Here is a 27,999-nt window from a genome sequence, read left to right as displayed (position 1 = left end):
GCGCGCATGGATGACGCGACGCGCGGGGCGGCACGGCAACATGGCGTCTGTGGCGCTGAGCGAGGCGGAGAAGGTGTACATCGTGCACGGCGTCCAGGTAGCGGCGGCTCTCCTGCGGAATGCGGCCGGCACTCGAGTCGCCGGGGAGGAGGCTGGGGTGACCTCGTGGTTAAGCAGCTCTGCGGTCCGCGTTCGCAGCCCAAAGCTGGCAGCGTGGGCGTTTTAGGAGATGGGGGTGAGCGTCCGCATAAGGACCGATTGCACACTTGGACCTTCCGGGGTGGATAAGATGCCGAACCTCAGCAGGAAGCGTTGGTCTGTCCCTGAGGCAGTTTCTCAGCGAGGAGTATCGCTTCCACGGCCATCCATTCAATCTTGGCACGCTTTACTAGACCAAGCCTCAGGTTTCTCTTCTGGGAAACTAGGATTTGGGGGTGGGCATCTGGCCCGCTTTCCCTCACCTCGTGGATGGGAGGCGCAGAGAGCATGAACCTCAGGCGAGGGCGCTTAGAAAATACAAATCGCCTTAGGAATAAAGGGAGAACAATTTTTAAAAAACGACTTGGCAACCGATGACATACTTGTTACCGTTTTCCATTTTGACAGTGGAGAACTAAAATCCCCAGGCAGCTGTAATTGAAGATCTGTGCTCAATCTTCATGCCCTGGTTTTGACCACTCCAGAACAAGGGTTGAGGAATGTTGTACCTGGCAATGATCTACCCGGTACCCGCCTCTGAATGGAGACCCCCTGCCTGTGTGGTTGTCCCACTAGAATTCTTCAGCTCACCCCTCTTTCCTTCATGCCTTCCCTCTGCCTTGACCAAATGCAAAGTCAGTATTCCCATGATGTAGCCATCAAATTAAATTAACCCTCTGTCACTAAATCTTCATAATGTGAGTAAAGACCATGCCCCCTTGAAAATTGTGACCTGGTGTTTATCTTCTATGCTCTCTGTAGACTAAGACACGTCATTATTTTCCAGGTTGCATATTAAACCTGGAAAATAAAACTAGAACTTACAATTCCATGAACTTTTTAGTTAGAAGATTAGGAATAGTGGCATGTTTTGGAAATGAAGTTGTTAGGAATGCTGAATGCCTGGCTTGTCAGCCCTGAAAAAATGTTAACTCCCTTTTTTCTTTTCTTTCTTCTTTTTTTTTTTTTTTTTTTTAAGGATGTAATTCGCTTTTATTCACAGGTCATGAATCAGGGCAGCCTCCATTCTGTTAGCTCCCTTTCAAGTTTGTGTGTGTGTGTGTGTGTGTGTGTGTGTTAGCAATAAGACTTTATACTAAACCATTTATACTGAATTTCCAGTCTTCATAGTGACTTCATTAAAGACTTAGCCTTTGGTTATTGGGATTTAAATTCTTTTGATTTGAGGGACTAGGAATTCTTACATTATATAAGAAAAGGGGTGTTTATGGCAAGAGCTAGGAAGCGCCTTCAGGGTTCTGTAGCATGGGTTCTCATGTACTCCATGGATCACATGGTCTGTGTAGATGTGTGACTGTCGCTGGTGATACCTCTGCTTTTCTCTGCCAAAGTGTTTACCTTTTCTGTGACTACTTGCTGTCCACCTTGCTGAAATCTTTACCCCTCCCCTATAACTTTACTTTTGGGTGACCTCTCTTAGCCTCCCGCCACATCATGACCTGTCAGCCTCTCTTTAACTCCTTTCTTAAGTATTTCCCAGATCAGCAATCAGATTCCAGTGAGAAAATTGGTTTGGCTTTCTAGTATTTCGTGATAAAAGTTAGTCATTTTATGGATGGTATGCTTTTGGGTCACCTACCTACTTCGATCCCTGTCTATTTTGGGTGGATGGTGATTTGATTGTGTGGTTCCTTCAGAATTGTAGGTACAATGGGCTTTTCCATGTTCAGCCTATTGAGTTCTGTGTCCATAACCTGGTCATTAAACTGGTCCTCACAGGTTCAGACCAGGCCATGGCAATTGACTAACTGAACAAAGAGGCTTTCCTCTTGGAGCTGCATGAAAGCTAATTCATTGTACGTTCTTTGCTATTGAAGGGAAATGTAGCTCAGCTGATGGTTTCCATTTCTTTTCTGTGAATTTACCTTATGTTATCATAATGTGTGGGGCACAGCACAGAAGAGAGAAAACAGGACTTGAGCCTGGTCTTCGGGTTTGAGAGTGAGATATCAGTGTTTAGTTCTCAATCTGGCAATGGCAGAACTGGAATCATCCTCCAGCAATCTTGCTTTTTTAGCCCTTTCTGTTTACAAACCTATGGCACATAAAGGTCTGTGCCCCGGCACTGTGGGGTGCAACCTTGTGGAGCAATAAGGATAATGTAATAATAATAATAATGTAAGGAGCCACATCCTTACAAAGAAATGCAGGGTTACTCAGGAGACTTGGAAAGCGAAACAGGAATGAATGTCTATTTTTGCTGTGTCTTGGACCTGCAAAACTGGACTAGAAGAGGTTTGAATCTCAGTTCTCCTGTACAAAGCTCTGAGGTACTGAATAAACAAAGCAGTGTAGATGAGGGATCAACTGAAAGGACCACTTCTAGTCTGCAAACCTCCAATGTATACTGGATTAGGAGCACTGGGAGGCTGAGGTAGGAGAATTACAAGTTTGAAGGCAGTATCAGAAATTTAGACCCTCAGCAACTTAAGACCTTTTCTCAAAATAAAAAAGGAACTGGGGATGTAGCTCAATGGTAAAGCATCCTTGGGTTCAATCCCCAGTACCCCACCCCTGCCCCCGCAAAAGAGTAACAGGACAGGGTTACCTGGGCATGAGTCAAAACAGCTCTGGACTGAATGACTGAATGAAACTTTCCTGTTTCTATCTACCAACAGGAGATAGAAACTTAGTGCCTTGATTTCCTTATGTATAACCCCTCTCCAGAGTTTTGAGGGTTTAGTGAGCTAATATATGCTCCTGGGAGAAATGGTTACCCTGTGCAGGGGGACTTCCCTGAAATGACTTATAATCTTTGGATTCTCTGACAACTGCATTATGTTGGGGTTATTCTTACTTTCTAGATGAAGAAACAGACTCAAGAGGTCTTGAAGAACTTGCTCAAGGTCACAAAGCTGGTATGTGAGAGCAGAGGTTTAAATATTAGAAGGAAGGTTACTCTTTTCCATCATACCACACCCAGTTGACAGGGTGGTTGTGATAATAGCTATGTAAGTTGCCAAGGGCTAGCCCATCATAGGGGAACCTTGGATCTAGAAGGTGCTTTAGTCTCTTCTGCTTGAAGGGCTGGGCTTCACTCTATGATGTCCATCAGCTTAATTTTTAAAATGGAACTTTTAATTCAGGGCAACCTGTGTTAAAGTGTTCACCTGTGGATTAATTTCTACGCTCCTGAGTATTGCTGATAAAGAAAAATCATGGTAGGACTCTAGGCTCAGAGCCAGGCCTGGAAGGTTTGGACAATTTCTTGTCTTTTAAAAGGAAAGCTGAATTTCAAAAAAATTGCCCTGGGCACAGTCATTCATGAATTTAGTTAGGTTTTGGGGGTTATTTTTCTCCAATTCTTTTGGATGCTTCCCCTCCACCCAGGGGTGGAGGGGATGTGCCTTATGCATCTTTGGAAAGGAAAATTTGTAGCTTTTCATTTATTTTTTATTTGTCCTCTGAGCCTTTTCCAGGAGGCAGAGTGATTAAGGACTGGAAAGGGAAGATACGATGAGGCCTCATTTTCTTTTCCATCTGAAGATAAGCGAGTTGTGGCTACAAGGAGATGTGACTAGATCTTTCCAGAGTTGAGTGCCATTTTAAAAGCAGTATTTAGGAGCCCTGTGACCTTGTGGCCTACTTGCTTTCAGGAGTCAGTATCATCATTATCAGGACCATCTGGTAGAGCCAGCTGCTGACTACTTTTGTACAGCTGTGCTGTGCCGACTGCTTTTGTACAGCAAAGAGACCCTTAGAAGGCAGCAGGCTATGCAAAAAAGCAGGAAAGTGCTCTGGCTTGAAGTTCAAATGCTACTTACTAGCTTTGTGCCCTCAGGCCAGTCATTTGGCATCATTCAACCTCATTTCCCCATTTGTGAAGTGGAATGAATAAATACTATTTAAATGGGTTATTTTAAGAATTAAATACATTAATTGTGTGGTATTCCTAGCACATTATCTATATAATAAATGCTCAGTAAATAGCTGCTATTATTTATAGTAAATAATTGCAGCTGTTTAAATTTATAGATCTGTACAATTAAAGGATCACTTTTGAAACTGTTTAATTGATCTTTTACAAATGAGGAAACTAGTCTCCAGGGGAAGGGACATGTCCTAAGGCTAACGGCTAGTTAATGGTGGGACCAGGCCTGGAACCCATTACTAATTCTCCTAGTGATTGTTCACCCTTGTGTCATACCTGTAGCCCAGGAAGGAGTCCTTGTAAATGACGTTTTGGGGGCTGGACATGTCTAGGGACTGGGACAAGTGGGGGTGGGGAGAAATGAGGTGTCAGAGATGGACCTGGAAAGCCCTCAGGTTCTGTGGGTGGGGTGTGAAGAGACACACAGTGACGGAGTTATGGGATTCTCCAGTGAAGAGGGATCACTTTATGGCTCCCTCTCCTAGACTTGACATTCTGTTGCTTTTTGAGTACATGCCCCTAGACTTATAGACTGCTTACTGCCAGGAAGTAGACTGGGAGTGATTCCACCTGATTTATGATGTTTATTTTCTCTCATTAGAGGGAATTGAGAGGGTTCTAGAGCTGAAGCAAATGTGACAGATGGTTGTAGTTAGTATTACGTGGTGGGAGCATGTAGCAATGTTTTACTTTTCTCTTTAATTTCCCAAAATAAAAAAAATCATTCACACATGCGGTCAGCATGACAGTTTAAAGATAAGTTTCTGACAGGTACATACTTCAGAGCAGCAGTTTTTGTTTGTTTTATATTTTGGGGTGCATCAACCCTTGGAGAATCTGATGAAGCTAATGATTCTTTTTCTGGAGGCAAAAAAAAAAAAAAAAAAAAAACTGCTTTCAAAAAATATTTACAAAGAATGAAGAAGAGCTCTATGAGCTGACTTGGAGCAATTTAGTGTACATGCATATGTTTATATTGTCTAGTTTTTTTTGTTTGTGTTTTAAAGCTAAGTGTAAAAGAACTTATACCCCAGTATGCCACCCTTCATAGAAGGAGTATAAAGGAGACATAAAAATTACTCATGTATCTGCTTGTCTGTGAAGAGGAAATACAAGAAAGATAAACTAGAAACTAGAGAGATCCATTATGAAGCTGGGGTAGGTGGGAAAGGGCTGGAAAGAAGAGGGACATGAAAAGAGCACAGTGCAGTTAAGGGGAGAGTGACATTTCTCCATGCATACCTTTTCTGATTGGCTTTGACTCCTAGGACCGTAGTGATATTCCACATACCCAAAAAAGTGAGTGGGGAACCCAAACCGAAATACAGTTACAGATGAGCCTGTGTTACAAATGTATGCTGCAACCACACAGAAAGGGCATGGGGAAGAAAAGAACTAACTTACATAACTAGAAGACAAATTCTGACTGAGTACCAAGACTGAAGACAATAAGAACTTTACACATGACTATACTTTTTTTTTTTAACCTTTATTTTTATATATTTATATGTGGTGCTGAGAATCGAACCCAGTGCTTCACACATTCTAGGCAAGCGCTCTACCACTGAGCCACAGCCCCAGCCCTACACATGACTATTCTTTTGGTAAATTTGTTTCTCATGGATAGGACTAGCAGCTCTGAAGCTGCTTGATGTGTACACTCAGAATGAACAAATAGGTACATACATTATAGGTAGAAAGTGAGAGCCTGTGTTCTCCCTGTCTGAGAAAGAAGTGACAAACAAGAAAAGGCTAGACTAGCTGGTCATGGTGGCACACATCTGTAATCCCAGCAGCTCCGGAGCCTGAGCAGGAGGATTGCAAGTTCAGAGCCAGCATCAGCAACAGCAAGGTGATAAGCAACTCAGTGAGACTCTCTCTAAAGAAAATACAAAAAAAGACTGGGGATGTGGCTCAGTGGTTGCGTGCCCCTGAGTTCAGTCCCCAAAATCCACTCCCTGGCCAAAAAGAAAAAAGAGGCTAGAATGAACCCTGTGGCTTTTAGATTGGAATTGAGCTCTTGGTATGGACTCTTGACATTTTAATAGATGTGTACACACAGAATTAAATGTAGATTGTGTATTCATGGGTTAGTATACATACATATTTTTTCTAGCTGTGCTGAGAAGGTCTAGAAGCAGTGAAGCCCCAGGAGCAACGAAGAACCTGGGCTTTAAGTACCATTTTCCAGAGGAGGAACCAGGACTCCTTGGACAAGTGCTGGTCACTAGGGCAAGGGTATGGGGAATACAAGAGGCTGGAACTTCCTCCAGAAGTTATGTTATCAGAATGTAAGGAAATGCTCCAGAAAAGTTGGAGGCATGTTGAGAGAGCACAAGAACCAATCCAAAGGAGCTCCCAAAGGCCAAATCTGGAATACTTTCAGTGACAAAATAATATTAGATTATAGCTGTAGCATAAAATAGACATGAATGAATTGTGCCAATATAAATAATTTAAGAAGTAAATAGATGGGCAGAGGGACAGGAGCACATAGATCACCTTGAAAGCTATCTTCTGCAGCAGGGGTTGGCAGACTGATCCTGTAAAGGGCTAAGGAGGAAAGACTTGGGGGCATTGCAGATCTCTTTCTCATTCACTCCCCTCTGCTACTGTAGTGAAAAGCATTCATAGTACCTAAGCGAATGGGCCTGGCTATGTTCTAGTAAAAACAGCTGTGAAAACAAGTGGCCTGTAGACTTTGGTTTGTTGACCCTGCTTTAGAAGACTAAGTGTCTTTAGCTGTTAAAAAGTAGATGTTAAGTTTTGGGGCAGGAAGGTGCAATTAAGTCAGTTGTACCCTATAGCTCTGACAGCTCATGATTCTTGGTGCAATTTCAGCCTTGCAGACTTAAAGAAAGATGGCTTATTTTGTCCCTTCTCCAGATTTTGCTTGTTTTCATGCACATATTCTATATGCCAAGATGTAGTATGGACTTTGCAGTCAGATCTACTGCAAAGAAAATTTAGCTTTGTCCTCACTAGCTGAAGGACGTTGGATATATAACTTAAGTTCTCCAAGTCTCCCTTTCCTCAAATGTAAAGAGGACATTGTTATTAGCCATGAGGACAGAAGTTTGGATGATCCACCAAGAGAAAAAGAGATATGTGTTGCATATTTCTCTAGGGAGCAAAAGGATTAGTCTTTTTAGCAGACTGATGTTGGTTTGGGATCATAGCCTTGGGACCTTTGTTTCACTTAGGAAGACCTCCGTGTGGATGGCCGCAGCTGTGAGGACTACCGATCTGTTGAAGTGGAAACCGATGTGGTGTCCAACACCAGTGGGTCTGCAAGGGTCAAACTGGTAAGTATTGTGGCCACAGTTCATGCCCAGGTAGAGGAATGGGTAGGCCTCAGGGAGCCAGCTGTAGACCTCTGCTGGCTTTTGGAGTGTAAATCATCCATGGGAAGATCCAAGACCCAAAGTCAGACCTTGGGTCTATCCAGATCTGAAGAACCCCCTTACCCCCAAACACCACATTCCAAGTCCCAGCACTGCTTGCAAGAGAGTCCCCCAGGGCTGTATGTCTGAAAGAGGAGGGTTGTGGTTCCTGTCTCTCTTCCCTGAGTGAGGACTCTTCTCGAATGTGTCTGCAGGGCCACACAGACATCTTGGTGGGAGTGAAAGCAGAAATGGGGACACCGAAGCTGGAAAAACCAAGCGAAGGCTACCTGGAGTTCTTTGTTGACTGGTTAGTACTATGCAGATGTTTTTAAAGAAAAATTATTTTAAAGGTGATGATTCAGAAAATGAACCTCCAATCTCCTATCGAGCCCTCTTATATTTTGTATTTATGTAATCATTCAACTCTCTGGGAGGTATTTACTGACCTTCTCCTATGTGCCAAGTGCTTGGAGGTCTTGGCATGAGTCCTCCCTTTGTCTTAATTGCCTGGCCCTTGCTAGGCCTTATTTTCCCTGTCTGAAAAAGGAGGACATCAGTCAAGCAGTTCAGCATATGGTTGGTATGAAGGTCAAATTAAACAATGTGTGTTAAGGTGCTTTGAAAAATACCCACTACAGATAGTAAGGACCATTATTGGGCCTTAAATTTCCTGTTTTTCTTCCTGCTCCAGCTATGCAGAAAACTCTTCATGATTTGCGTGGCACATGAGGCCTAGAGTCAGCTAAGCAGGCTTCAAGGATGCTGGAATGACCAGAGCTTTGTAGTGTCTGTGCTCAGCCCTGGACCCAAATCTCACTTCCTTCTCTGGTCAGCTATATGATCTCAGGCTGGTTTCTCAGTCTCTTCGTGCCTAAATTTCTTCATTTAAAAAGTGGAGATAATAAACTGGTGATGAGGAGGAAATGAATATAGAGCAAGCACCTACTATGCTGGACTTCCAATAAACGTATGTCTTTCACCCTTCTGGGGTTGGGACTTTTATTGAGTCACTGATCTAGTCTCTATTTCTATCTGTAACCTTGCTTCTAGAAGCTAGGTGTTGACAGTAGGCTTTCTTGAAGTAGGCAGAGCTCTATTGGCTCATACTAGATGTAGGTGTGTAATGTGGATACTGTATTGGGTGTCCCCTAAGATCACTTTCACATTCAAAGATTTCCTAGAAGGACTCACAGGTCTTAGTACATAGTTGTGCTCATGGCTGAGAATTTTTTGCAGCAATATAAATGTAGTAACTCATTTGTGACATTTCTGCCCAGGGAAGTCCTCTAGAGACTCAGCACCTAGGATTTTTACTGAGGTCTGGTCACATAGGCACCCTTTGCTATGTGGTGGCATACCAAATTCCAGACTGCCAGAAGGAAAGAAAGTGTTCAGCATAAAATTTATTTGTATAATGTAGGCACAATGGACCACCCCTATCAGTTTACTGTTGACTGGGAACACTGAGCCAGGTTCCCAGATGTCACCTAGACCAACCTTGCAAGTAGACCCTCCTAGAGATGGCAGCCCTTTTTTGCACAAATGGGAATCCACATTTTGCATAGCAAGTTAATCTTTCAATCTTTACTTCCAAACACAGTACTGAAGTACTTCCTCAAAGTACTTCAGTGAGGGAAATGAGAAATGGAGTTTATAGAGGTGAGGAGTTTACTTTCCCAGGGTCCCATAGTTAAAAATGACAGTTTAGGTCAATCTAACTCTGAATCTCTGCTCTTGCTGCTTCATACGGCCTGCTGAGGTCCATATTAGAGGGGCCTTGTGCTTAGAGGTGGAAGAACTATTCATGTTCATTTTTCTGGCTAGTTTTCTTTCCAGTTCATTCCTGTCACCTGTCCTGGTTCCCCACACAGTCTCCTCCTGGTTCTGCTCAGCTGCTCTCACCAGTCTGAGGTGTCTAGTGGATCTGGCCCATTCTTGGAGTTAGCGTGGATGGTAGTGACTTGGTTCTGGCCCTGCTTATCCCTTCCTTTGCTCTGGCAGGAAGCAAAATACCTCTTCTGGTCTTGATCTGCGTAATTCAAAGCAGTGAACAATCACTGAGGAGCAGACAGCTTGTGAGAGGAACTATAATTTTCTCTCCTTTTCTTCCCCATCATTATCCTCAACTCATTCATCTTCGGCAGACCAGTGACAGTCAGCTCAACCACACCAAAGGGAGGGCGCCACCCTCAGATGCTTGGTATGGGGTTTATGTTTTATTGTGGCTCTGTGTCTGAACATGACTCCAGGACAGCTTGCTACCCTTGTCCCTTTCTTATCCCAGCCGTAGTGGGAGGGTGACACTCATGTGAAAAGAGCCTTTGAGCTGCCTGTCCTCAAGATCTGGGTTCTTGAAGTAGCCTCAGTTTTCCACCTGCTGCTCTGTTTTCCTACCTTGCAGGTGTCAAAGGGACCTCAGCAGGCTCAGGAGCTCCAGGTTGCCAGGTAGTTTTGAATGCTTCTCAAGATGAATAGTCTCAAGGTGGCACACTGTAGCTTCTTTAAGTGGCTCAGCTAATGTGAGCAGCCCAGGGGGTAGAGTCACCATGAGAGAGTCACAGAACACCACTACAGAAGGTGTAGAGCACTGCTAGCTGCCAGCTGTGGCAGAGCCTCACTCCAGTCTTCAAGGACCAGCTCTTAATTGCATAAACAGGCAAAGCCTTCCATTCCTGCCCAGTGAAAGGAATGTCTTCTGAGCACCTGCGGCCATGCCCAGCAGAGAGGGTGCAGCACACCCCCCAACGCACCTGGAGGCTCTCCTGGTGAGCTCTAGATACTTACCTATCCTTAGGCTGAAACATAGTTGCTCCCAAGTGGGAGAAAAGTAATTGGTGTTAGGGTAGTGTCCCTTCTGCCACTCTGAGCCTAGCGTGATTTAATTCCTCATCAACAACTTCCAGCTTTAATTATTTAAATTCCCGGTGGTGGAGAGGTCTTAAAGCTAATTGCTTTTTTGTTAACTCAGTTCCCTCCAGTTTTGTCTACGTCTGATAATTCATGAGCCCAAGGAGACATTGCTCCTCACCCTCAACATTTATCTTGTTTCTTGGGAATGATGACATATCAAGTCTCATAGCCCTTTAAAGGTTGTGCCTGACTGCCCTGCCGGAAAGGTGTCTGGCAGCACCTTCACTAAACGGGAAGCAAAAGCAGACCTTCTAACCCTGTTGGTGTCTTAGGTTTATTACTCTTAGGCTGAGAATAGGCCATTTTAAAGAAGAACTCTGAAACTTTAGGAAAAATTTCTTATCTTCCTAGGGGTCACTTCTCAGCCCTCTGACCATTGGATGGAAGGGTTTGGACAGTGGTTTAGCCTCTCAGAGGCTTGGGTTTTTAATCTGGTGAGTTTTGGAGAGCATGTTTCATTCATAGATGTTTCAGTGTGCCCAGCACTTGTCACTTCCCCTTGGGATCTTTGCTACTTTTTAATGGGATCACTTGTATTTTTCACTAACATAGAACCAGATTCTTTGAAACCTGCTTTGGTGTGTGACACCACCATATCTCCTTTGTTTCTTGCCATCTTAGTGCTGTTTGAAGGGAGTTAACGGGCTCAGCCCTCTGCTGAAGGACTAGGGGTGGGGTCAAAGCAGAGAGGCAGCCTGCAGAAGCCATTTGAGGCTGGTTGTGCTTCTAGTCTCCAGAGCTGATGAGATAACTTCCAGAAATATCAAATAGGAGCTGACAATGAAAGGTTTCCTTACAAATGGGGAAGCTTCTGTAGGTTCAGAAATGAGCACATGTATACAGTGAGCAATCAGCCTTGGGGTAGGTGACTGCTGGAGGAGTAAGGTCCCAAGTTAGCCCTATCCTAGGTACCCACTAAATCCTTTTTGTGCTGTGGGCCTGGCCTGACCCATTTCGAAGAGTCCATAGATTGCAGGCTGGATTGGTTGCAAGGGAAACAATACTGAACCTAGTGTCTACAGTAACATTCCAGGTAGATATGGCCTTGATCTCAACCTATCTCAGTTAAACCAGAGTTGTGCCAAGTGGTGGGTGTGGGGTAGAGGTAAGGAGACAGGAGCAGTGGAGAGTTGGGAGGAGCAAAGTGCCCAGGGTCTTTTGTTAGTTCATCCAGCTCAGTAAACTGTTTCCCACAGCTCTGGAAGAGGGACTGGGTCATGCTTTATGGAGGACCTGAATTGGTTTGGTAACTATAAATGCAGAAGGCATTTGGTTTTATGCCAAAAACCTCACGTCCCTATTGAAACGATATATTGTGATGCATATGAGCAGTGGGCTAGAATTACTAGCTTGGGTTTTCTTTCTCCCTTTCTTCTCTCTCTCTTTTTCTCCTTTGTATTTAACAGAGAAGCTTTTTATTTAGAGCTCCCTTGGTCTCTGTTCTTTGACTGCATTTGTGGTCTGATAAAAAGTCCTAAGACCAGAACACCCATTCATTATCTTAAAGTAAAATATAAACCTAAGGAAAAGCTAATCTGACTGATGTCAGACTACAGGCCAAGCATGCAGAGCTACAAATCCAGGGAGAGTACAGGGGAACCTAGCAGTAAGGCCCAAACTGCCTGGGTTAGAATCTTAGCTACCCAGGCACTGGTCACATGACCTTGCACCAATTACACAGCCTTTCTGATTCAGTTTCCTTATCTCTAAAATGGTGTCAGGCGCAGGGGATGTAGCTCAGTGGTAGAGGCAGAGCACATACCTAGCATGTGTGGGGCCCTGGCTTCCATCCCCAGCCCCACATAAGTAAAATGGGATTAGTACCTCCTAGAGTTGCTCTGAGAATTAAATGGGTCAATACACCTGAAGTGCTAAGTGGGGTGTAGCACATAGTAAGCATTTTAAAACATTGTTAAGTTTCCCTCATTATAAAATGAAAAGAGTCGGCCCTTTCAGGGTCTCATAGTATCATCCTGCAGGTCACATCCTACCTGTGAGATTTTTTTAAATTTACCTAATAGGGTAATTTTTAAAAGATGAATTAAAATACCTTTAGCAGTCCTGGCAAGTGTCAGTTTGTCAGAAAAGGTCCGTCATGTGATGAATGCCCCATTGATGACGTGGAACCCTCATTTCTGTGCTCCAGTATCTACCCCCACCCTACCCCAGCTAATTCTTTGGCAGAATATGTGATTTCTGGCCTTTCTTAAGTTATCCAAAGTACTGTGCCCCATCTCCCACCCTGAGCACTTGCCTTTCATTTTCCCAGCCTCCTCTCTAGTCACCCTATGCGGGGCACCTTGCAGACAGGAACCTGCCATAGTCTGATGAGCCTCTAAACCTTCCACTCTGTCTGCTTGTTAGCGGTGCTGAAAGACAAATGTGTAAAATTTCCTTTTTAAATTAGCCCAGTCTCAAAAAAGCAATGGGACATGATTTCAAAGGTAGATAGATTTAGATATGAGACCTGGAAACTGAGCAGTGCCCTAGGGCTGTAGGAAGGGTCCTGCTTTAACCCCCAGCACTTGGTCACATGCAGGAAGATGTACCCACTGCATTCAGCAGACGGTAAACATTTTGAGGACGAGCATCTCCAACTGGGTTTGTCTACACAGAGATGTATATAGATGTATTTTGAAACACTTAGAACAAGGGACTCAGTATTGATTGTTTATTGTTTAAATTAGAAACAGATTGTGTTTTGCTGCCTGTGTAAAATATAAACTTGGTCCCTGGTGACTTGATTATTTCTCTGTAACTGAACTGCTTTTCCCAGCTTGATGCCTGAGTCTGGCAGAGACAGCAGGAGGGACAGCAGTGTTGCTATGGCAGTGATAAAGTTTCTCTTGGAGTTTTTAAATTGGGGTTCTGCTGGCTGAAGGTGGTAAGGGAAGACTAGTTAATTAGAAAGCAAAGTTACACAGTGACACAATCTGATTCATTTTTACCCTTAGGTTATTGATAGAGATTTCTTTGGGTACTACACAGGTGCTGTGGGCACAGCCAGGGGCTTTGCTTTCCCTAGAATTCCCTTGCCCTGCCTCTGTGGCTTCCCAGCTCTGCTGACCTTTGAGTTTGAGGCCTTCTGCAGCCATCAGTGCTAGTTGACAGCTGCCCCCCACCTCACTGTTCCCTCGCTATCATCAAATCCCCTTACTCCACTGGGCCTGCTGCAGACTGCAGGTCATCTACCGTGCTCCATCTCTAGGTCACAGGGGGCTAGGGCAGGGCTGGTACCTTCCAGATGGATGAAGGGTCAGGAAGTTTCAGTATGTGATTTTGAAGAGTCCTTGCTGAAACAGCTGGTTTCTTAACTTTCCTGACCTTTATTGTTAAAGTAGAATGATTAATGTTTATTTATTTCATAGACCTGTTAAGGGTTTGTTTGTATCAAGCCAAAACTCACAAAATTTTCCTGTTAAACGCTTTTGAATAGTGTTTAGGGTGATAAATGTTGAATCTTGTAGTTCTTTGTTGAGGTAATTGGGTGTAAGTATCAAGAGGCCAAGAAGGAAACATTTTTTCTCTTAAAAAATATCAAATTTTAAGTAAAAAGGGAGGGGTAGCCTAATATTTAATCTGCCATTAGTCTTTCTCTTACTATATATATGTCATTTTCCTTCTTTTCTGTACAGTGATAATGTATGGTTTATAGCATAACTCTGACATACTATCATACATACCTTCCAGAAAGGTTACTGTACTTACACTGTGGTTTTGGAATGTAAAACTAGGGATGGTGGTGACTGGGAGATTACAGATTCTCTAGGCCTTCCAGCTCCCTAGGCCAGTCAGAGAATATTTTTTGTCCTCTGAAGTTAAGAGAGTTAATTATTACCATCCAAGCTTCACATACCATCACTGTCTTGTTTTTCCTTGGCTGAAGATGGCTTCTGCTAGAGGTCATTGGGAAGGCCCATCACACACATCGTCCAGTCCAATGGACAGCTCTGTGTTGGGCTGGTACATTGCATGTGTCTGGAGGCTGATGCTACCGTTTCCCCATTTCAGCAGTCTTTTTTTTTTTTTTTTTAGGTGCTGGGAGTCAAACAGGGCCTTACGGATACTAGGCAAGTGCCGTACCACTGAGCTAGAATCCCAGCCCTCAGTGACTTTCCTTACAGCAGCTGCCTTTTCCAGCATTCCATGGAAAACTAGAATAAAGCCCAACCCCTGTGTTCTTTGCAAAGATTCATTTAGCTTTTCTCTTTCTATTCTGTGCAGTTCAGCCAATGCTACCCCTGAATTTGAAGGTCGGGGAGGTGATGACCTTGGCACAGAGATCGCTAACACCCTCTACCGTATATTTAACAATAAGAGCAGCGTCGACCTGAAGTCCCTTTGCATCAGTCCGCGGGAGCACTGCTGGGTCCTCTATGTGGATGTGCTGGTGAGTGTCACGTTGCTGTGCCAGCCGCTGTGTACCTTCGTTGGAGCCCTGTTGGCCTGCTTTCCTCCCTCTGCTTTTCCCTACTTCAGGTGGATGCTTTCATCCTCCACAGTGAGATCACTTGGGAAAAGAGGGCCTTCCATGATAATTCTTTTAAGATAAATGAAACATATGTCTAAGTAGCATTCATATAACGCCTTTCTATAATAAAATCATAGTCATATCATGCTGGCTGTAAAAGTTTTCAGTAGAAGTTACCAGGGAAGAGAAAAAACAAAAGTTGCTGTGTGGATGGGGCCACACAGAATGAAGGGCAGAATTCTGACTAGTTGGGACATTCTGTGTGGAATGATGATAAGCTCTTTTCATGTGAGCCTTAACAAATTTTTTGTGAGTGGACACTCTGGTAGTCCCTGTTTAAAATGTGGAAACGAAGACCCAGAGAGGTGAAATAACTAACCCAGGAGTTGTAAGTCATGCTTTCTGGTCTCAAAGCCAGGCTGTTTGATGTCAGCAGCTGTGCTTGTGTTCCCCATGCTGTCCTCCCCTAAACGCCCTAGAGCCCGCCTGCTCTGAGCACCTCATTTTCAGGGGAAGCTCGGAGGCCCTGAGTCTCTGAGGTCCCTCAGTCCCTCCCACAGTCTGCTTCTCAGGGCTGTTCCAGTCCAGCCCTCCATCTCCTCCCTCTGCTCTCCCCTGGTGCTCCTCTACCCAGATTTTGACTCTTTCCAGTAGCTCCTCTGTGTAGCTGCAATTAATTTTGCCTTCGTATTGTAATGTAGCAGTCAGTTGTTAGTTCATGTGCAGTCTATTTTATTCTTTTCATTAAATTTTGTGATCCTTGAGAATAGTGATTATATCTTCACTTTAGATGGAGGACACAAGGCTAAGCCATTAACCACATTTCTTTAATGAATGTAGAGATAATGGGGATCTTGTGCACTGAGTGAATTTCATGAAGGGAACCATCTTGGCTGGTTCTAAATGTTGGCTTTTTATGAAACAGGGTAGAGCTTTTTGTATATCTGAAAATTAATTTGGTAATGAATGGAGCATCAACAAACCGTAGCAATGGGCTGATGGTGTGGCTTAGTGGTAGAGAACTTGCTTAGCATGCACGAGGCCCTGGGTTCCGTCCTCAGCAGTGCCAGAGCAGGGGAAAAGGCTAGTGTGACCGTCATCCAGCAGGTGCAGGCTCTTCTGACTGCTGCTGCTCCAGAGTGAAAATGAGGAAATTACATTTCTGTGTGTTTTTTCCTTTCTCTGATAAGTGGGATGTACCTTGTAGTGTGACTATTCCAAAGTGGTTTTGAGGAGGTAGAAACTCCTCAAACTTCTCCCATGAAGTCCTTATGCAGTCACCCAGGGAGGTGCAGCTCTGTGGCAGGGACTCTCATGTTCCACCTGGGTCAGAAGAACTTGACCTCTTCTCCCCTCCCTGACCAGAAAAGGTAGATAGGAGCGTTGTGGCACTCTTGTCCCTTGAAGGGTTTCTCCGTGGTGTTTGTGTACACTGATTTTGCAGGAGGGTGGCCCAGTGGTGGGGACTGCTGCACTTTGAATGTAGTCAGACTTGAAGCAATAGAAACCCTGTTCTGATACTGAAGATCTTTGCAAAGCTGATGAATATAGGGACTTTATCTCAACTCAGAAATTGCTCTTATTTTCCATGAGCTGGAGATATACAGTAAGTGGAAATAACCCAGGGGAAGGTGCACGATGTCCCTGTCATCTGTAGATTCTTTTCTTTTCTTTCTTTCTTTCTATTTTGGAGGCAGCCTTGCAATATGGTCCAGGCTGGCTTTGAACTTGCAGTTATTCTGTTTGAGCCTCTTGTGTAGCTGGGATTAAGATAAATGCAACATATGTATGAATAGCATACATATAATGCCATTCTATAATAAAATTATAGTCATTTCATATTAGCTCCTAAAGTTATCTGTAGAAGCTATTCAGGGAAGAGAAAAACAAAAGATGCTCTTTGGATAGTGCCACACAGAATGTGTCACTGTGCCTGGCTTAGACCTTTCTTTTTACAACTTCCAGCTTTTGGAATTTTTCTCACATACTTTTTAAATAGCTTTTGTTTATTTTGAAAAAGATGTGGACTTTTGAAATGTTGTCATCCTCAGTGAAGTTCTTAATTTGAAAAGCATTTTTAAAAAATTATTAATGGGAGCTGGGGTTGTGGCTCAGTGGTAGAGCACTTGCCTAGCATGTGTTAGGCACTGTGTTCAATTCTCAGCTCCACATATAAATGAATAAAAAAAAAAAAAAGTTCTATCAACATTTAAAAAAATTATTAATGATAATGTTTTAGATCAGTTTTTGTTATTCACATCCTTTGTATAGGTGGAGGAGTTCCTCTCCCATGAAAACAAGTATTTGCTTTTAGCCTCAGTGAAAATGTACTTCATGCATGTGAGGTGGTGTAGACTTTTGTTAGGGGAGAAAGTTTTTATTCTGAATCTAAAGATAAAGTAAATAGATTGAGTCCATGTTTAAAGCAAGGTGGTACCAATCCAGTCTTGTCACTGGGATTGTGAAATGAGAATTTCCTAAAAGTTTTCAGCAGTTGGTCTGGGCCCTAGACTGGGCCCATCTTCAGCTATTAGCTGGACACCCTTCCATGTTTTCTTTCTTTTGCTACAGACGCACTTACTTACTTCACACCTATTACAGTTAGATGATCCACCAGTTTTCATTGTTGTGTTTGTCCCCAGATGACTTATTTTAGGAAAGTGAAGATTTAACTTCACGGAAACTTTGCCTTCCTTTGGTCTCCACAGCTCCTTTATTGCATCAGATTTTATCCTAATGGGGTAACTATCAGGACTTTGTTGCATTAATAGCATTGGGGAGATGGGTCACCAGGTTGTTTTGAGGTGGGTCCTGGGAGTGACCATGAGAACCAGCATGTAGTCCATGGCCTTGGGCATGGGGAGGAAAGAGCTTTGGAATCATTGCGGTACCCTGCAGCTGGCCGTAAGGGCAGGGGAAGTGCTGTGCCTTGGTGTCTGAGAGAACAGGAGGGAAGTCCAGGGGGAGTGGGTCGTGCACATTTCCCTTTTTGTGGGCTGTATTTCCTAGCAGTGTGCTTTGGAAGATGCTCCATGAAAGAAGCCCTTCATTCCCAGAATCCTACAGAGTATGTTGTGCTGGTCCCCTAAAAGAACATTCTAGGCTTTGTGCATCTGAAAGGCTATGTTTGTGACCAGATGTGTCTTCTCTGGCTGTGCTTCATGCCCACCTCTGTAATAGAAGGAATTCTTCCCTGGGGAGGGCGACTCCTGTGACCTGCTATGGGACCACAGTCCTGGAGTGTCTCTAACCTAGATGCCTCTGTCTCCTGTGTCCTCTCTGCATATTCTAGGCCTATGCAAGTAGCCCAGTGTGGTTGCTTTGGGCCTCCATACACTACCCACTCTTCCTGCTGCTCCTTGATTCTACTGGTATCTTTAGCAAAGAGGTTCTTGATAAGCTAGCCTGCCCTAGCAGAGAGGAGGGTCTGGTCTGTGAGCACCAGTTCTGGCCTGGGAATATTAAAGATGGTATCACAGTCATCCTTAGGGCCACCCTGCAGGAAAACATGGTTTTACTTTACTGAGGGAGAAACCAAAGCTTGGAGGACACAGCAAGCAGGTGGCAGAGATGAGGGTCAGACCCACACTGCCTGGCTCCAGGGAGCACTCTGAGTTGCCCTGTCGTTTGCTACACCATGAGCAGTCTGATCAGGCAGCCCTGAGTCCTGGAGGTGGGCTTGTTCTGCATCTGTAGAGGAAGCTAAGGCTCCGAGGCAGACACCTGGCTTTTGTTTTAGCAGTCTGCTCTCTCAGGAGTTTTGTGCTGGAAATCTGTACTGTGCCATGTGTGAGAGCTTCTCAGTTTGCACATATCTAGTCATTGTTGAACGAGGCGTTCTCTGGGGTCTTTACCAGCTTCAAGGCTCCACAACTGCTCGAACAGGTGCCAGCATTTATCTAGCCCTTTCTTTGCAGAAAGCAGGAACTATGACAAGTGTAGTAAAACAGCGACCATCAGGACCACACAGACTCCAGTAAGAATATAAATTGTACCCCCCGCCCCGCCCCCACTGTATTTTTAATAGGATCCCCAGGTGGTTCTGATACACAGCCAGGGTTTGGAACCTCAGCTATCAGCGATGCAGATGGAGAACATGCAGCATGCATCCTCAGAAAGTCTGTGAGAGACAACTGGAAAATGAAAGAAAACTTAGCTAATGCTTACTGTGTGCCAGATGTGCTCCTGAGAGCTTTGCAGATACTCACTTGTTCAGCCTCTGTACAGCTCTGCAAGGTAGCTGGAATTTTTGTCCTCCACAGGTGGCACAGGGAGCTTATACACCAGCAGGATTGTATGGTAACTGGTGAAGACAGGAATCAAGTCCAGGCTGTCTGGCCCAGAACCCCTCTGCTGTGTAGCATTCTGTGTCTAAACACTTACCAGAGGAGATGGGAGTGAGCCTGGGTGTGAGACAAGTGAGTTGCAGCTACAAAGCCAGGTGGGAACATAGACTGGGATCTTAGTAGTCGGTAGGATTTTGCAAGGCTGTGGGAAAAAGAGGGTGTGTGAACTTGAGGCTTATGTGGAGAGCGTAAGGGTGGGAGGTGGAGATTTGCACTGGGTGACGATATGTTCTAGGTATCATCATTGGCTTGGTTGGGTCGAGCTGGGGGCCCAGGCATAGGACTTGTCACCTTCTGCAAGTGACTGCTGACCTTCTTCATAGCTGCCCTTCTCCTGGCTCTGGGGATTGAGGGATGAACAAAAGCAGAATCCCAGACTTCAGGAGTTCACAGTTCAGATGAAAAGGAGACAGACTCTTAAAGATAGAATGTGTGACTTGCTTTCTAGATCTGACTTGTGTCTTTTCTTACTTGGGCAACCCAGTTCGCATTATTGCAGGACCTCAGGCCAGAGCTTCTCTGAAATGAGGACAGCACTTGATGAAGGGCTCTGACCTCCTCTGCCAGATGAGCACACACAGGTGCAGTCAGCACTTGCTCAGGGGCAAAAGCTTGTGTGAGACCTTAGTTAATGTAAAATGTGGAGGTACTTATCTGAGTTTCAGGTGTACCTTGATAGTCACACAGGAGAGGTAACCCCACATGCATGACTTGTAGATGCAGCATCAGGTGGTCCCCAGTTCCTTCTTGTGAGAGGCCAGGCATGTGCTGTCAAAGACTAGAGTGGTACTTGCTATGTTGGGAGCTATTTGGACAAATCAAGGGCAATCAGTCTGTCCTTCAGTGCTGCCCAACTGCTGGTGTGCCTGTGAGAGGAGTACCATAGCAGCCAGGGCCAGCTGTCACCTGCACGTGCCCTGTAAGCACAGCCAGCATGAGGCAGCACTGTAGATAGGTGAGCCTGCTGTGTCAGTGAGCTGTGGTCACCGCATGGCTACCTAGGAGACCAGCCCCACGTTCTTAGCTTTATTTTATAAATATGTGCTCAACAGTGCTTGGGAATCTGTATCTGTTAAGTGGAATAATGTAATAAATGATGCTTGCTTTTTTCCCTCTCTCAATCCCTGTCTTTCTTAGCTGTTGGAGTGTGGTGGAAATTTGTTCGATGCCATTTCCATTGCTGTGAAGGCTGCTCTCTTCAATACAAGGTAAATCTTCCTGGAAACAGCCACTTTGCCTGCAGAGAGCTTACCATGGAACACTGAGGAAGTTTCTGCTATCATAAAATGGGTGTTTTAAGTTTTAATTTTAGGATACCTAAATTAAAACTTATGAAATATATATTTCTGTATTTTTTTGTGTGTTGTTATTTTCTTAAGTAAACGTTATAGGAAAGTATTAGAAAACTAGAGAGAGGCAAAAAAGAGCAGAAACCAACTACAGGCTGGCTGTCCAAATGCTATTACTGGGCAAACTCCACAGGGCAGGAGTTTTTACTCTTCTGTATCCCCAGCACTATGAACAGGCCTGGCACATAGTAGGTGCTTGCATAGTTCTGTTATGCACATGAATGTCATAAAAGTGGGGCAACAGCCTGTTCTGTGGCTTCTGTTAAGAACTAGGTCAGATGCTAGCAGGACTCCTCAACCCCGTGGGCATCTTCTAGCTAAAGCTCATCTGCTCGGGACGCTGCCTCATGTAGGAATGACCAGCAGGACTGAATCCTATCGGGCTTTTGTTAGAGGAACTGGGAGGAGCACCAGCACTGTTTCCCTTTGGAAACTGGATAGACTACCTGTTCCTGGCTCCTCCACCCCAGACTGCGGTGATTGACATTATGGGTTGAAGTGTTTTTCTGGCACCCAGTTCCAGAAAGAGAACATTGCCAGCACCTCAGAAGGCCCCACTTCTGTACCCCCATGCAGTCATTGCACACTGATGATACCACTATAAGAAAGCAGATTGGTTTTGTACTTGATGTGAATGAAACTGCACTGTTTTTTGTGTTTGCCTCAGTTACTGAGGATTGTGGTTTGAGGCATTGTATTGTTTCCTGTCGTCATCCATGCTCTTTGCCGTATGGTGTTCCACTGTGTGCATGTGGCAGTTTATCCGTTCTGTTGATGCGCATCTGGGTAATTTCCAGTTTTTATCTAGATAGTACCAGATGTGAACATTATTGTAACATATCTTTTGGTGCACATATTTATCCATTTCTGTTGGGGAGGAGTGAAAGTGTGAGCTATGGGTCATGGCTATGTCTTGTTTTAGTGGATACTGCAGAAAAATTTCCCAAAAGCGCTTTTACCAGTTGATGCTCCCACCAGCACTATCTGAGTTCTGGGTTCCTCCGTATCTTTGCCATCCCTTGGATTTTTTTTTTTTTTTTCCTTTTTACTGTTAATCTCTGATATGTCTTGATAATCACATTGTATTTTAAATTCTCACTTCTCTGATGCGTATTTAAATTGAGCACTTTCATGTGTTCATTGGCTACTCGGATAGCCTCTTATGAAGTCCCTGTTCATGTCTTTTGCTCATTTTTCTATCAAGCTGTCTATCTTTTTGTTAGGTTTGGTAGGAATTCCTCATGTAATCTTTCAGGTGAATGTTTGTAAGTATTTTCTCCACTCTGGATTATCTTTTTACTTTCTAAATGGTGTCTTTTGATGACCATAAATTCATAATCTTAATATAATTGAATCTATAGTTTATTCCTTTATGGTAAACTCTTTCTGTGTCCTGTTTAAGAAATGTCTACACCAAGATCATGAAAATTTCCTCAGCTTTTCTTTGAAAACTGTTGTTTTTATTTGTTAGTGTGCTTATGTTTTGGTTTGTTTTGAGACAGGGTTTCGTTATGTTGTGTTTTCCTTGAACTCCTGGGCTAAAGTGATCGTCCTGCCTCAGCCTCTCAAGTAGCTGGGACTGCAGGCACACACCACATGGTGCCAGGCCCTAAGCCTTATTGCCTTATCTTTCACCTTTACATTTGTAGTCTATTTTTTTTTTTTTTTTTTTTAGGGTGCTGGGGATCAAACCCAGAGCCTTGTGCTTACAAGGCAAGCACTTTACCGACTGAGCTATCTCCCCAGCCCCTGTAGTCTATTTGATATAGGTCTATGCTTAAGTGTGAGGTAGGGATTAAGACTAACTTTTTCCCCCCTGTGGTCCCCTGATTAACCCAGCATCATTTTCTAAAATAACTCCTTTCTTTACTGCTTTGCAGTGTTGCCCTGGCACTTTGGACAGGGATGATGGGATGAGGATGGCAAAGCATAGGCATCATGTCACTTTCTCCTGTGGAACAGGGATTTCAGCTCCTTATCTGAGTCTCAAGAGAAAGGAGTTATTTTTCTTCCAATAAATGAATTTTTTTTGGGGGGGGGTGGGGTAGGGGTAGTGATAGGGAGTGAACCAGGACCTTACTCACTGACTAGAACCCCAACCTTTTTAAAAATTTAATTTTGAAGCGGGGTCTCATTAAGTTACCAAGGCTGACCTCAAACTTGTGATCCTCCTGCCTCAAGTTACAGGTGTGTGCCACCATGCCCAGCGTGAGTGGAAATTTTAGTTTTGCTTCTACTTCCAGGATACCGAGGGTTCGTGTTCTGGAAGATGAAGAGGGATCAAAGGACATTGAACTCTCTGATGACCCTTACGACTGCATCCGACTAAGTGTGGAGAATGTTCCCTGCATCGTCACTCTGTGCAAGGTGTGAGCTTGTATTTTACAGTTTTTGTTTAAGGGATGTCTTGGAGGTGGGTCTCCAGCTCCAGCCTGTTGAGGTTACTTGTTAGTTTCACAAACCATGTAGAAGTAGCTTTAACGCAAATCCAATGATTTAATTATATTAGGGACCACTTTCACAAGTAGCTCGTCTTTTCTTTTTAATCAGAGGATATGATGGAGTGCTGGGAACACACACATGGGCTCATAGTAGTAATAGCCAGAGTTTGCTAAGCTCCTTCTGTATACCATGCACTCTACTGCAGTTCTGTCTCTGCATATTTCCTTTAACTCTCTGGCTCTGGTTGAGTCGTGGTAGTATGGCAGTGTTCCCTCTGTGGGCTCGAATATCCACATCTGTGGGCTGAGGTGTTGGAGCAGGTCCTAGGTGTGGCATTTGTCAGGTGGATTTCACAGAGTCCAGAGTCCTGTGGGGTCTGCTGTCTGGTTGATGCTGGTGTGTAACTAGCACTGCCCTGGACCATGCAAACGGGCCTGGGAAGGCTGGGATTGTGGCTAATTGCATGTGGGACTATATAAAAATAAGACTGGGTGGGTCAGGTTTGCGTCCACTAAAATCATTTCATGAACTTGGAGTTTGGCGAAAACTTCAGACAGAAGGGTATTGGGACTGACCAAAGCCATCTGCTCCTAACTCATTTTCAGCTTGTCCTTTAGCATTGACCCTCTTCATTTATCATTTGTGATGAGTGAAACTTCATGTGGCTTCAAGTGTGAATTTCTTCCCTGTGCCCCTCTGTTGGAACGCCTTGGTGGCCTCTGACTTAGATGGTCTCTGATTTCCCTATACCCCATATTTTGAGTTTTGGTGACACCACTTACATAACCAGGCTATGATAGAAATGTTGAACATTCCTTCAGACATTTTCCATCTAAACTAAGGTCAAGTGGGTAGTGCAGGGCCTTTGCCTGGTGTAGATACAGATCACCAAGCCATTGAGGTGGGCGTTGCCACACGTGTTGTTTTGCCCCTGTTTTGCAGATTGGCTACCGGCATGTGGTAGATGCTACTCTTCAAGAAGAGGCCTGCTCCTTGGCCAGCCTGCTGGTGTCAGTGACCAGCAAGGGAGTGGTGACATGCATGAGGAAAGTGGGGAAGGGCAGCCTGGACCCTGAGAGCATCTTCGAGATGATGGAGGTGAGGTGGTGGTGCAGAGGCAGGGGCTGGAGCCTGCTTGGGGGTGCTTGTTGCTTCCAATCCATGTGGTCATCCATGGGAATCCTCCCTATTCATACCCTTGGCCCCAGACTCAAAGCTTGGAGAGCAGCTGGTGGACTGGGTGTCTGCTGACGTAGCCCAGGCTGGGGGTGGTTCTAGACTGGAGATGAGGGATCAGCCAGTAAACTTGCTTATTCTTAGTAAGTCTCTCTTCATCTCTGACCCCCAAGTTACTACGTCTATGAGAGTTTTGGACATTGGTCATGTCAAGGTTCACTTGAAACCTCCAAACCACAAGATTGCATGATTTGATGTGGGAATTAATTCCTGAATGACCACTTCCTGTCCTTTATAGGAAGAGTAAAGGTAGAACCAGTGGCCAATGGTTGGCCATCTCCTAGATTCTTTACAGATCTAAAAGTGTTTAATGGGAACTAGTAGGAATGACGGGAAGTCCTGGGGATTGTAAGACCTTCTAGATCAGGGTCCTGGGCCTACTTACCTGTCTTCCCAGCAGCCCTCCCCTCTTCCTCCCTCCCCTCTACCCCCAACACACATTCTCTTCAGCTTTCTGATTGAATCGCCAGGAACAGTTAGTGGGATCTGATGATTTATTTTTTCTTAGCTATCCACTCTGTCACTGTATAGTCATACACTGTATAGCCTCAGATCATGACATCGCTCATTCTTAGTGATGACTTTATTTTGGCCGGGGGGATCCTGGGGCATGAACCCAGAGGTGCTTTACCCCTGAGCTATATCCACAGACCTTTTTATTTTAAGACAGGGTCTCAGTAAGTTGCTTAGGTTCTTACTAAGTTGCTGAAGCTGGCCTTGAATTTACAATCCTCCTGCCTCAGCCTCCCTAGCTGCTGGAATTATAGGTGTGTGCCACCACACCCAGCTAGTAGTAATGACTTTTCACTGAAGATTCCAAGCATGGGATGTCTATATTTCTCTTTGTATCATTTTATTTAAAAGAACAATGGGCTGGAGGTGTAGCTCAGTGGTAGTGTGTACTTAGCATGAATGAGGCCCTGGGTTTGATCCCCAACACCAAAACCAAACAAAAAAACCTAACAAAAGAACATGATGGGCAGGGTATATGGTGTGGAGGACCCAAGCATGGGCTGGGAAGACATACCAGGTTGAATCCTGGCTCTAGGCCAGTCCCTCATGTGCAGAATGGGCATGACGGTATCTGCCACTGGGGTTGCTCTGAGGGCTTTTGAGGGTGTGGAGGAGAAGCATCAGCTCAGTGCCCGATACACATTGCCATTCTCGTGAGTGTATTCTCTGTGCTCCACTAAGCCTAGGTTCAGGTTTTTCCAGAAACACTTAGAAGTTCTACCACAGGCCTCTCAAATGTGTTCTGTAAGCCTCCTCACCCAAGAGTTTTATTGGACTTCCAGTTTCTAAATAACAAAAAGCAAATAATTAAAATTTATTGTGTGCTCACTACATGCCAGACACTGATTTCACTGCTTTAAATATCACTTAATCCTCAGCAGTCCTGTGAGGTTACAGTTGCTGCCATCCTCATTGTTACAGTGAGGGATCTGAGGCACACAGGATGAGTAGCTTGCCTAAGGGTCACAGAGCTCGTAAGTGCTGGAGCTGGTATTCTTACCACACTGGGCCTCCAGAGCCCTGCTCTCAACCTCTGTGCTGTTTGAACCTTGCAAGCCAGGTCTTCCTGGCTGCCATGGCGAGCTGAGCCTTGTCCTCCTTGGGGGCTTGGGGAGGAGGCCTGTAAACCGTAGCCCCATGGCCCTGCCTCATTGTCTGTCTCCCACAGTGATGCAGCAATCCAGTAACATGTCTGCTGGTGAAAATCCAGCCTCTCTGGTCTCTTTCTGCTGGTTCTGAGGCATCCAAGCCCTCTAAAGTCCTGGTGTCCTGTTCCTCTCTTCTCTCTTATCTTTGCTTTTACCATTAATTATAGTTCCCCTATTTGGTGAACCTTGACATCTTTTCTTTCTCTAACATTATGGCATAATCTTTCCAAAGGCATGTTAAACCTTAACCCTGCTGTTACGTCCATACCCTTGATCTCTTCCCAGCCTCAGATCATTTTCTCGCAAGCACTTTCAGCTATCCCGCATTACAGTAGGGGCCAGAGGAGCAGGCACACAGGTGTCTGGGAGAACTGGGGAGGGGTCCAGGGCTGACATTGAGAATGTGACCATTGGCAGAGTTGAATTCACTCTGCTGTGGGAATATGGAGACTTGAGGTGGAGACTTGGGATTGGTTCATTGTATTCTTTCTTTCTTTTTTGGGGGGAGGTGGGGGGTATCAGAGTTTGAACCCAGGGCCATTTAACTACTGAGCCACATCCCCAGCCCTATTTTAATTTTTAAATTTTTTTAAAATTTTGAGACAGGGTCTTGCTAATTTACTTAGGGCCTTGCTAAGTTTCTGTGGCTGGCTTTGAACTTGCAATCCTCCTGCCTCAGTCTCCCAAGTCACTGGGAGAGTCACCTGGTGGTTGATTATATTCTTAAAATGATTCATAAGCCTGGAGACAGAATAATAGTTAATAGTTCCTTAAAGAAAGATTTTTGTGTATTAGGGTTTTTTTTTTTTTTTTTTTTAAGGGGGCTTCCTTGTCTGCTGTGTAAGGGTTAATTATTAAATCTGTGGGTTGTCTGACTTCGATGTGTCTCAGTTCCAATTTTCCACTGTGTTTAGCATCTCTGCAAGGCAGTAACATGAAGACCCCATCCAGGCACTGACTTGGTCGCATCTGAGCAGTTCTGCCTAGTGGCTTGGGAGGTGAATTAGACCCTGCTTATTAAAATGTCCTTGGCACCATCTGTTCCTTCTCCAGCAGAATGGATTCTCTGTGGTTTCCCTGTGCTTTCTCACTACAGGGCAGTTGTGTAACCAAGCCCAGATTTGATTGACAGCGTTACTGCCTGTTGAAATGGCACCAGGAATGCCAAGCGTGAGCTAATGGCCAGGGCAGCCTTTCTTCCTGGGCAAGCATCCTTTTTTTGTTTGTTTTGTTTTTTTTTGTTTGTTTTGGTATGGAGGTTTTTCCAGAATGTAACCATTATGTTGTTGGGGTTTGTGGTTTGTTTTTGTTTTAATTTAAAATCCTCTAAGGGGTTGGGAGTGTGGCTCAGTGATAGAGCACTTGGCTAGCCTGTGTGAGGCCCTGGGTTCATCCCCAGCAGATGGAATTGCGTTCAGCACCGGAAAGATGGCTGGCTGCAGGGGAAGCGCTTCCTCGTCAACGTGCCTCAGGAGTGACTGCTCTCTTCCATCCCTTCCCTGTCCCGCAGACCAGCAAGCGAGTGGGCAAGGTGTTGCACACCTCCTTGCAGAGCATCCTACACAAGGAAGAAAGCCTGGGGCCCAAGAGACAGAAAGTCGGATTCCTGGGGTGATCTGCCCGTCGTCCCTTCCCCGTGGATTGTTTTTGTTTTTTACTCTTCCTTTTGAACTGAAGTTTGTATATATTTTTCTTAACCGTTACAAATTTAAGGCAGTGTTCGTACAAGTAAAATTAAAGTCTGTTTTCAGGTCTGGTTGGGTATGGCCAGAGTTCTGGAACTACAAGCCACCAGTTCAGAGATTGGCTGCCAAGGGAGGGGGCCCTGGGAGACTCCTGCTGCAAAGGTTCAAAACAACAATAAGCACTGGAATTAAGACCTGGCAGGAAGTGGCTCAAAGGAAATGCTTGTGATATGTATCCATGCATTACATTTTCACCACAGAACTTTCAAAATAAGAGTAACTAAGGGAAGTTCATTTACCTTGTTTTCAGTGCTCCTGGGGATGGTGGTGGTGGAGAGGAGGCCCTTTGCCATAGTTCCAAGCCCAGGGCTGGTGAGCTTCCCGGGTCACCTTCCCAGATCCAGGCCAGACTGCTTAGGGTCA

General features: G+C 44.7%; 1 protein-coding gene and 1 long non-coding RNA gene across 3 annotated transcripts; one reads left to right on the top strand and one right to left on the bottom strand.

Annotated features, from left to right (window-relative positions):
• Exosc7 (exosome component 7) lies at positions 1–27,647 on the top strand. Of its 2 annotated transcripts, none has more exons than XM_047530227.1 (8): positions 1–97; positions 7,294–7,395; positions 7,689–7,783; positions 14,611–14,776; positions 20,341–20,411; positions 22,796–22,919; positions 23,937–24,092; positions 27,402–27,647. In XM_047530227.1, exons 1-8 carry the CDS (start codon positions 11–13, stop codon positions 27,504–27,506), a joined length of 906 nt encoding a protein of 301 aa, XP_047386183.1. In that variant the 5' UTR covers positions 1–10; the 3' UTR covers positions 27,507–27,647. The 2 variants fall into 2 exon arrangements, with proteins under 2 accessions (XP_047386183.1, XP_047386184.1); XM_047530228.1 differs by lacking the exon at positions 1–97 and adding an exon at positions 98–235.
• LOC124967855 (uncharacterized) lies at positions 16,450–27,974 on the bottom strand. The gene is made up of 3 exons (XR_007105621.1): positions 27,876–27,974; positions 19,241–19,345; positions 16,450–16,617 (listed from the first exon to the last, which is right to left on the bottom strand). It is a non-coding gene; the product is annotated as an uncharacterized LOC124967855 (long non-coding RNA).
• Between the last annotated feature and the right edge of the window lie 25 nt (positions 27,975–27,999).

Source organism: Sciurus carolinensis, chromosome 17 (genome assembly GCF_902686445.1).
Source record: "Sciurus carolinensis chromosome 17, mSciCar1.2, whole genome shotgun sequence".
NCBI lineage: Eukaryota > Metazoa > Chordata > Mammalia > Rodentia > Sciuridae > Sciurus > Sciurus carolinensis.
Note: the sequence above shows the minus strand (reverse complement) of the source record. Positions and strands in the feature narration are given on the sequence as shown.